The following is an 8,836-nucleotide window of genomic DNA, read 5'->3' as shown; positions in this document are numbered from 1 at the left end:
AAGTCATTACTGTCTGGTTTTAAAAGAGGGTATTTTCAATTTGATGGCCCCAGTTGGTACACCATGACCGCATCCACCCGCCTCTGTAAACCCAGTTGAGAGTCCCTTCCCACCTACCCACCCACCCTGCCGGCCCGTTACCCTCCGCCTGCTCCGGATCCTGAGCAGCCAGCGGCCACCGGCTCCGGCAGCTGCGTTGAGCGACTCGGCGCGGCGCGGCCAGCTCGACCTTCCACGGGACCCGCGGAGCCGCGTCGGCATCGTCGCTAGGCTCCCGCCCTTGAGCCGTCCTAGTCGCCGCCCTCGGCTCGTGCGTCCGCGGCCGCTCGCGGGCCGGCGTGATACCGCCGGGGCTCCCCGCGCTCCCCGGGCCGCGCGCCATGGGCAGCCCCCGCTCGGCCCTGAGCTGCCTGTGAGTACCACCGCCCCGTCCCCGCTGGCTGCGCGCCGCGCCCCTCGCTCACCCTTCGCCCCTCTCTCTCCCGCCCGCTTTTGTCTCCCACAGGCTGTTGCACTTGCTGGTTCTCTGCCTCCAAGCCCAGGTAAGGCGCACTACGCGGAGGCGGGGGCCGGGGCCAGCGGGGGACGCCGGTTGGCCAGGTCGGGCAGGGGCGCGAGGACCGACCCTGCGGCCAGCGCGGCAGGGCTGGAAGGAACCTTAGAAATCCAATTCCGAGCTACCCTGAGTTGGAAGCTAAGGAACAGAGAGGTAGTTCCCTGCCCAAGGTCACACAGCCAGTGAGTGGTGAGGCTAGAACCCAAGGTCTGGGAATCTAGTGCTGTCTCCCACGCATCCTAGCCAGGTTGGGGTGGATGGAGAACACCACCATGGGCAGCCACACCTGGCCGCCGAGGAAGGGGGCAGTCTGGGCGTTCGTTGTCAGAAGTCCGGGTGACTGCCACAGGGACCCTCTCCACGGGGCTCTGGGGGAGGCTTGTGGCGGGTCTGGCGGAAAGATCAGGTGCCTAGGCCCTCAGCGCACTCAACATTTGCTCCGTAAATTTGTCTTTATAAATGTCAGGGGTCAGGCAGCGCTGCCTCCCTACTTAAAAGCGCCCTGCTCTTCTAGGAAGGCCCGGGCGGGGGGCCTACGCTGGGCAGGGAGCTGGCTTCCCTGTTCCGAGCTGGCCGCGAGTCCCAGGGTGTTTCCCAACAGGTGGGTCCAGATCCTTCCCCATCCCGGGGCTCGTCCATACTAGGCTGGGTCTGCCCGACTTTCCTGGGTGGGTGGTGGTGGCCTGAGCTGGCATGTTGGGGGGACCCCCAGCCCCTGCCAGCTGCCTGGGGCAGTGGAGGGGGGTGCAGGGCGATGGGGGCCACTCGGACCCCTGGGCAGAGTAACATTATAATGGCGTGTTGTGTATTTTTCAATTTCCTAAAGGTAACTGTTCAGTCCTCACCTAATTTTACACAGCATGTGAGGGAGCAGAGCCTGGTGACGGATCAGCTCAGCCGCCGCCTTATCCGGACCTACCAGCTCTACAGCCGCACCAGCGGGAAGCACGTGCAGGTCCTGGCCAACAAGCGCATCAACGCCATGGCAGAAGACGGGGACCCTTTCGGTAAGGCAAGCTGCACTGTGGTAGGGTAAAGATAGCTTGTGGAACATGACCCCTTCTCCTGGCTGGCCTGATGTGACTGGACTCGCCAGCCCCATCTGTGTGGGCCAGGGGCCTGCACGCTCCCCAGCTCAGAAGGCAAGGAGTTAAGTAAGGCAAAAAAGAATTTTGGGGGTCAGCCGGAGAAGAGAGGGCTGGGGAAGGGACCTCAGGGAGTACTTGGCCCGCAGGTGCCCCTTCCCTGCCCAGCAGATGAATGAATCCAGGAATTTCCCTTTACACCTCCCCCTTTCATACACCTCTCCCCAGCTGCAGGTGGAAGCAGAGGGTTCAGGGGGAGGAGGCCCAGGTTTAAGGGAAGCTCTTGAAAGAGGATATGTCGCCAGGGCCCACAAAAGGAGAGTGGGAAAGAGAAGGGAGAGAAGTCCCCCCAACTCTCCTAGCTTAGGGGAGGTGTTGCTGCGAACCTTTAAATGCTTTGATCAGAAGAGTCAATTACACATGGGGACTAGGCTTGGAAAGGGGCCCTCCCCGTTCCACTTACCCAGGAACCCACGAAGTCTGTCAGAGCAGGGCTCCCAGCTCCCGTTGAGGTGGTGAGTACAGGGAGCTACTGCTGGGTGGAGTGGCAGGGGACTGATTGATTTCTAAAACATTCAATATTCCTGCCTTGAAACAAGGCCAATTTCCAGAGTCCTGGATGTACCAAGAGAAAAGCAAGCCCTCTGGGCGGCTGGTGTTGTTTTTAGAGAGCGATTATTGTGAGTTTAAAAACCTTTAAATAATGACCAAGTTAAACAAGCATGAAAGGAGAGGGGAAGACTCTATTAAAATGTAATAAAAAGGTGAGGCATTTTAAGAGCTAAGAAGAAAAATGAAGAATGATATAAAACAGAAAAAGAACGAGCCTTTTTTCAGATGTGGAGTTTGAAAAGAGTTGCAAGTCTGTAAATGTTAAAAAAGAGGTTCAAGATTGTTCTCTATGAATCTCTGGAGAGACCCCCGCGTCTGGCAGAGCGATTAAAACTCTTCTTACTTTCACCTTTTTTAACATTTCCTGAATACTTTCTCCTCTTCTCGAGCCAGTTTGGGGGATCGAGTATGTCTCGCTGCATTTTTTCTGCGTCGACGTAGCTGACTTCCCTTCAAAGCTGGAGAAGGAGACATAATTTTCCTGGGATAAATCTGTCACTGGGTGGAAGAATAGGTTTGAAAATGTTAAGCTTTCCAAAAGCCCAGTCGAGAAAGCCGCTGTAAACTGTGGCCCCAGCTCCCCAGATCCTTCCAGGAAGGCGAGTGGGGGCTCTTGGCAGTGGGGGTGGGGAGGGCCTGCCTGGTGGCCCAGCTTTCCCGCTGGGCTGGCAGGGCCAGCCTACCGTCCCTTTGTCCCTCCAAACTGGCTGCTAGCTGCCCTTCTCAGCTTCCAAGGAAAGGGAATGAATGCCTGGCTTCTTCTGGGTTTGCTCCATTGGAGCAAATGGTCCAGATCCTTGGGTTTTGGGGAGGGAAGAAGAGGCTAAGCTGGCCATGGGGGATCGCGTCTTCAGACATCAGAGGTTTGATGCCCATTTCTCTCCTTGCCACATATAGGAGGCTTCTCAAACATCTTGGTCCCTTCCTGCCCAATGAGAGTAGGAGCTGGAGGGCCTAAGAACAGAGGCTTAGGGTGTACAGCCAGGACAAGACGAGTCTGGGAGAGAACAGCAGAGAGGTCCCAGCTGCTTCCTTATGGGTCCAAAGAATGGACAGAGGGGCCTACTCCATCTCTATCTGCCCATTTGACCAGACTCCTCTGAGCGGGATCCTCTCTTGCCCTTCTCCCGCCAGTGTTCTCCCTGGCCCTTAAAAGCAGCTGCTCCTTGCTCTGGAAGGCAGACCAGAAGAGGGATGAGCAGACTGGCTGGGTCCAAGAGGAGGTGGGTGGGAGGAGAGGTGACAGCTGCATTTCCCGGGGCTGACTTGGAGCCAGACTGGGGACTTGGCCACTGGGCCCCAGCTCTGTGCTTATGTGAAGGGGGGTTAGTCTCAGGCTGGGCATTGAGGGTTGCCTTGTTAAGTTTGGTGTCCATCCCGGCCCCCCCCCCCCCCCCCATTAGTTTCAGGGACAGAGAAGGTGCCACCTTGTCAGTGCAGGCTAGGAGGCAGCTCTGGGAGTCCCAGAACTGCTTTCTCAAGGAGGGAAGAGGCTGGGCTCTGCAACAGGGAGGGTAGGAGACCCAGCCCCTTCTGTCCCATCCCAAAGGGCTAAATCAGCCCTCACTCCCTTTTTGGGGACAGCCTCAAAGGGAGGAGTTATGCAGAGAGTGGACAGGGTTGAGCTTTTGTGGCAAGTTGGCTGTCTGAGGGGAGGGGGAAAGGGGAAGAAGGCACAGAATTCAGCTCCCTGTCTCCTGGCTCACCAGACTGAGAGGCAGGCATACCTGATTTTCTCCCCTGCTCACCCACAGAAAGGGTTTGGTCACTGGGGTGAGAAGCTCAGTTGTGATGGAGGTTGAAAGAGGAAAGACCATTGAGTTGTTGATTTCTGGACACTGTGGCTGGGGATTGTGGTGACTGGGAAGCATGGAGAAGAGGCAGGACCCTCCCAGCTGGTCCCTGAGTTCTGGGAAGGTAGCTGGGCTAGGGGCTGTGTTAGGGAGAGCTGTCCCATCCCTATCACCTTCTCAGCAGAGCAGGGGTGGGGGTGGGGGGGGTTGGCCAAGGCTGTTAGAACCCAGGTACCAGAAACAGGAGAGAATGCTTTTACATTTGGCCTTAGGACTGGAGGTCCCCAGTGCACCCAGATGTTTGTAATGATCTGTGAGGCATATGCACATAATATTTTGAGTTGTAAGTATCCTCAGGGATCTTTCGATTCTCAGGAGAACTCTATTCATGAAGCCTCGACATAAAAGTCATTACTGTCTGGTTTTAAAAGAGGGTATTTTCAATTTGATGGCCCCAGTTGGTACACCATGACCGCATCCACCCGCCTCTGTAAACCCAGTTGAGAGGCCTGAGGCCCAGAAAGGGGACTTGACCAGAGTTTCACAGCATACTTGTAGCTGGGCTGGGGCTAAAGCCCATGTCTTAGGTACTTGGCCCTTGGAGAAGTTGCTGCTGGGATGTGACAAGTCTGTGGGGTCAGTTGGGGTGAAGACCTGGACAGTGGGGGTCAAGGATCTTCCAATAACTTTCCCCCTCCATCCCCAACAGCAAAGCTCATTGTGGAGACAGATACCTTTGGGAGCAGGGTTCGAGTCCGAGGAGCTGAGACGGGCCTCTACATCTGCATGAACAAGAAGGGGAAGCTGATTGCCAAGGTGAGGCTCCAGAAAGAAGGGGAGCCCTTGGGGCCTGGGAATCGGGCTGGGATGGCTGAGCTCCTCCAGCATCTCAACAAGGTGGGCAGAGAGACACAAGGCCACCTTGGGGTTACCTAATGATTGGGAGGGGGAAGTGAGGGAGAAGGAAACTGCTTGAGAGATGAAAAGCTATAAAGGCTAAGGCGGAAGAAGGAAGGCGAGGCAAGGGGCTGGGAGGAGGTTGGTAAATTCCATATATCTTTTTAACAAATCGCCAAATTGCTTTGCTATTATGTCCAATTACATGGTACCAGCATTTGGAATGTTCAGTAAGCCGCAGGCCCAGCCCATCGGCCCAGCTCTGAAATGGCCCCATTAGTCACGGCTCCTCTCCAGCCTCAAGCTCCCCGCTTGCTTGCTGGGCTTCTGGGGCTCAGTGTCTCCTCCCAGGCCTCCCCTCCCCCATAGGGTGGCTGCCCTGGGGCCCCACAGCCGGAATCCTGAGGTGGGCAGGTGGGGAAACGGGTGCTAGCAGCCCTGGCCAGACTCATGGGCAGGAGGCCAGGGCAGGCAGGGTCTGGGCCCCCTCTCTGCCTCTGTGTTGGGGCCCAGCCCCTCCGTAGATGGCCATGTGTCACTGCTGCCCAGGAGGACAGGAAGTTGCCGGGTGGGCTGCAGAGTTGTGAGGGATTAGAGAGCGGGTGCCCGGGCAGGGGGTGGGGCTGCAGCTCCTGCCCACCCTGCCATCTGCTGGGGTGCCCACCTGCTGTCTGGGGCCGCCTGCCCTCTGCCTCTGATGGGGGGGCTCCGGACAGAGCCCAGTAATGCCGTGTCTGGCCCCCTTACCTGCAGAGCAACGGCAAAGGCAAGGATTGTGTCTTCACGGAGATCGTGCTGGAGAACAACTACACGGCCCTGCAGAACGCCAAGTACGAGGGCTGGTACATGGCCTTCACTCGCAAGGGCCGACCGCGCAAGGGCTCCAAGACGCGGCAGCATCAGCGCGAGGTCCACTTCATGAAGCGGCTGCCCCGCGGCCACCACACCACCGAGCAGAGTCTGCGCTTCGAGTTCCTTAACTACCCGCCCTTCACGCGCAGCCTGCGCGGCAGCCAGAGGACTTGGGCCCCGGAGCCCCGATAGGCGCCTGCCGGGCCCCCCTGCAGCTCCCAGCGCGCGGAGATTTCCATCTTGAGGGAGCACAGAGAAACTCAAGCAAGACGAGGTCTGCGCTACTGACGGCTGGGGAGGAGCTGGGGGAACCCCGGGTTCTGGTTGTTGATATTGTTTGCTGTTGGTTTTTTTTTTTTTTTAAACAAAAGAGAGGCTCTATTTTTGTATTCCACTTGGCTGTGGTGTCTTCTTAACTCTCAGCAAGGTCGGTTAGTGGCCTAGGCTGGGACTGGGAGGGGTTGTTCTCAGGGAGGGGGGTCGGAGGGGGGCTCTTTCTAGTCCAACACAGGGTGCTCATGGGCCCCCAGCACCTGCAAGGCAAGCTGGCCAGGCAGCCAGGGACTCCACTGTACCCCCCGGGGTGGGGGCAGGGAGGAAAGGGTCAGGACTTAGGTTAGGTGTGATAAAGGTGGGATCAGTGGGCGTAGGTTATATATTCGTTGCTATTAAATGACTGAAATATTTATTTAACTTTCATATTAAAAATGTGTATTGGAGAGTGAGTCCTCCTGTAGTCAGCCTCCCTCCCCCTGCCCTACTCCAGTTGGGGGTGGGGTGGGGGCTGGGAGATGCAGCAAATCAGGCACCAGTTCTGACTGTAGCCTCCCTTCAGCTTAAGGACTCATACCTGTCAGTGGTCCCCATCATTGTCTCTGGAGGGGTTTTCCTGGGAGGATAGAAGCAGGGAAAGGAACAAGAAGAGGATTTTAGCTGTTCCTGTGATCTCTCAGACATAGACTTCCAAGCTTTTCACAGGAGTTATTGCTAACACTTCCCCAGGCTGCCTCTGGACCAGAAATGATGAATGCTAGAACCAGAGCTTCCATCATGGATAGAATGAGTCTAAAAAAGCGCCTCTCTGTGTGTGCCTAGGTCTGGGTGGGCGACAGATCACACATGCCAGAACTGGTTCTTTTTGAGTATCAGGCTCCAGAAAATGAAAGAAAAGAGCAGCTGCCAAGGTCCAAGGTGGGGGTATGTAGGAGGGAGGACCTCCAAGGCTGGTGTTGACAATTGTGACACGGAACAAGTGTTAACTTTTGGAGGTCTGGTTAGAGAGCTGTGAGCAGAAGGTGCTGAGTTCAGGTACCGCAAAAGAGCCCAGGGACTGTGGTCCAGGAAGAAGCTGCCGCTATTGGAGAGATGGGGCTGAGAGGGAGAGGAACTGGGCATGGGGTGGGAAGGGAAGCTCAGAGGCCAAGAGCAGAACTCAGGCTGATAGAGCAGGTCATGGTGTGGGCAAGAGAGCTGGCTGGCCTATGGTGGGTGGAGGGGTATGTGTTTGGATGTGGATGGTGACCATGGTATTGTATGATGGAAAGCCCAAGCCCAGAGGCAGCAGATCTCCTGAGGGCAGAGCTGGCCCAGTCTTCATAACAGGTCTCCCATTCTGGCTGCTTCTGCTGCTTTCTTTGAGGGTGCCCCTGGACTGGTTCCACAGCCCAAGTTCCTGGGCTAATCCAGAAACTTTGTCCCTCTGGGCCTGTGTTCTTTGGCACCTCCTTTGGCACACCCTAAGGCTTCCTAACCATGTGGGCTTCCTCGAGTTGAAGCTGCAAATCCCATCCAGGTGGATTAGGAATTCCAGGGCTCATGGGGAAGCCTTAGAGCTGAGAGGTTGGGGATACCGTGGAGTCTGCCCATGCCACCTCTTCAGCCAGCTATACGGGTGAGGACCTCTAGATAGAGTAGGTTTCTCCTGGTGCATAGACACTGGGGATGTGGGAGGGGGCTCTAAACATCTCTCCTCCAGCTCCCCCAGCTCTAAATGCCTCCTCCTCCACTCCATCCCCTCCCCTCCCCCTTTAATTAATTCTGGGTGAGCAGCCTGGCTTTATTGTGCAAGGAGCTGGGGTCTCACTGTGGGAAAAGTCACACCTTCTGAGCAGCTTCTGATGCCATGCAAATGAAGAGACCGTCCAGGAAACGCTTTCATCTGCACGGCCGCCTGTCCAGCCCCCAGCCCAGTAATTACCCACATTTCATTTGTTTGAGAGCAATTCCTGGGGGAAGCCATAGGCTAGGAGGGAGTCTGGGGTGGAGTGGAATGTCAGGCTCTCCCTGCCTGTGATCCTGGCCACAGAGTGGGGCAGGCTGGGCCAAGGCTGGTCACTGGCACCCCTGAAGCCCCCAGGCTGGCAATGCCTGAGTACTCCAGGGTGGTGGGGTAGAACTGTGCCATGGTTGTGATGAGGGCTGTTCAGAGAGCTGGACCTGCCTAATAGAGAGGAGGAAGATTACTGATGGGGGAGTGGGATTTAGAGGTGGATAGGGCAATGGGTATCTGGTCCATGAGGCTGCCGGAGGCTTTGGGAAGGGGTTGAGTCTCAGCAGGACCCCAGGCCAGGGACCCATGGGGGCAGAGCCCAGAGCAGTGGGGCTAGGCTGAGCTAGAGCACCCACCACCTTGTTTATCTTTGAGTTGCTGCCTCCACAGAGCCCTCACTAATGGGGTTTTACAGCCCACTCAAGCTGCAACTGGCCAAGAATCAATCATTACCAGCACTTAGTGGTTTGATAGTTAACAGCCTGAACTGAAGCCAAACTGGTTGTTAACTGTGATAACAACTGATTTCAAGGGGTTATTGCCGGCCCAATATGCTCAGCCCATTTATTTCAGGGAAAACAAGCAGGGAGCTGTTGCAAGGCCCAGAAAAAGGAGGAGGGCTGGGCTTTCCTCAGCCAAAAGGCTTGCCACTCTGCCTTGGAGTGGGTGCTGGCTGTGAGGACCTTGGGGGCTGGATGAGGGATGCATGAAGGCTTGACCTCTCAGAACTCACTGAAGACCAATGTGTGGGCCCAGGTGATCCACACAGAAG

The 8,836-nt window shown here is 56.5% G+C and overlaps 1 protein-coding gene across 3 annotated transcripts; it reads left to right on the top strand.

The window, feature by feature from the left end:
* Positions 1-177: 177 nt before the first annotated feature.
* On the top strand, positions 178-6,168 carry FGF8 (fibroblast growth factor 8). Of its 3 annotated transcripts, none has more exons than XM_019636300.1 (6): positions 178-412; positions 506-542; positions 1,071-1,157; positions 1,416-1,563; positions 4,756-4,862; positions 5,697-6,168. In XM_019636300.1, the coding sequence occupies exons 1-6, from the start codon at positions 381-383 to the stop codon at positions 5,985-5,987; spliced, it is 702 nt and encodes a 233-aa protein (XP_019491845.1). In that variant the 5' UTR covers positions 178-380; the 3' UTR covers positions 5,988-6,168. The 3 variants fall into 3 exon arrangements, with proteins under 3 accessions (XP_019491845.1, XP_019491844.1, XP_019491846.1); XM_019636299.1 differs by having other exon boundaries at positions 1,383-1,563; XM_019636301.1 differs by lacking the exon at positions 1,071-1,157 and having other exon boundaries at positions 1,383-1,563.
* Positions 6,169-8,836: the final 2,668 nt, after the last annotated feature.

The sequence above is a fragment of the Hipposideros armiger genome, unplaced genomic scaffold (assembly GCF_001890085.2).
Source record: "Hipposideros armiger isolate ML-2016 unplaced genomic scaffold, ASM189008v1 scaffold_28, whole genome shotgun sequence".
Classification (NCBI taxonomy): Eukaryota; Metazoa; Chordata; class Mammalia; order Chiroptera; family Hipposideridae; genus Hipposideros; species Hipposideros armiger.
The sequence above is the reverse complement of the archived record's forward strand: the minus strand, read 5'-3'. Positions and strand labels throughout refer to the sequence as shown.

Bases quoted from the DNA above. Each gene is read 5' to 3' on its own strand.
- FGF8 (XM_019636299.1), top strand. From the start codon at position 381: ATGGGCAGCCCCCGCTCGGCCCTGAGCTGCCT. The intron at 543-1,070 runs GTAAGGCGCACT...CTGCTCTTCTAG, and splicing joins TTCTCTGCCTCCAAGCCCAG to GAAGGCCCGGGCGGGGGGCC. The intron at 1,564-4,755 runs GTAAGGCAAGCT...CATCCCCAACAG, and splicing joins AGAAGACGGGGACCCTTTCG to CAAAGCTCATTGTGGAGACA.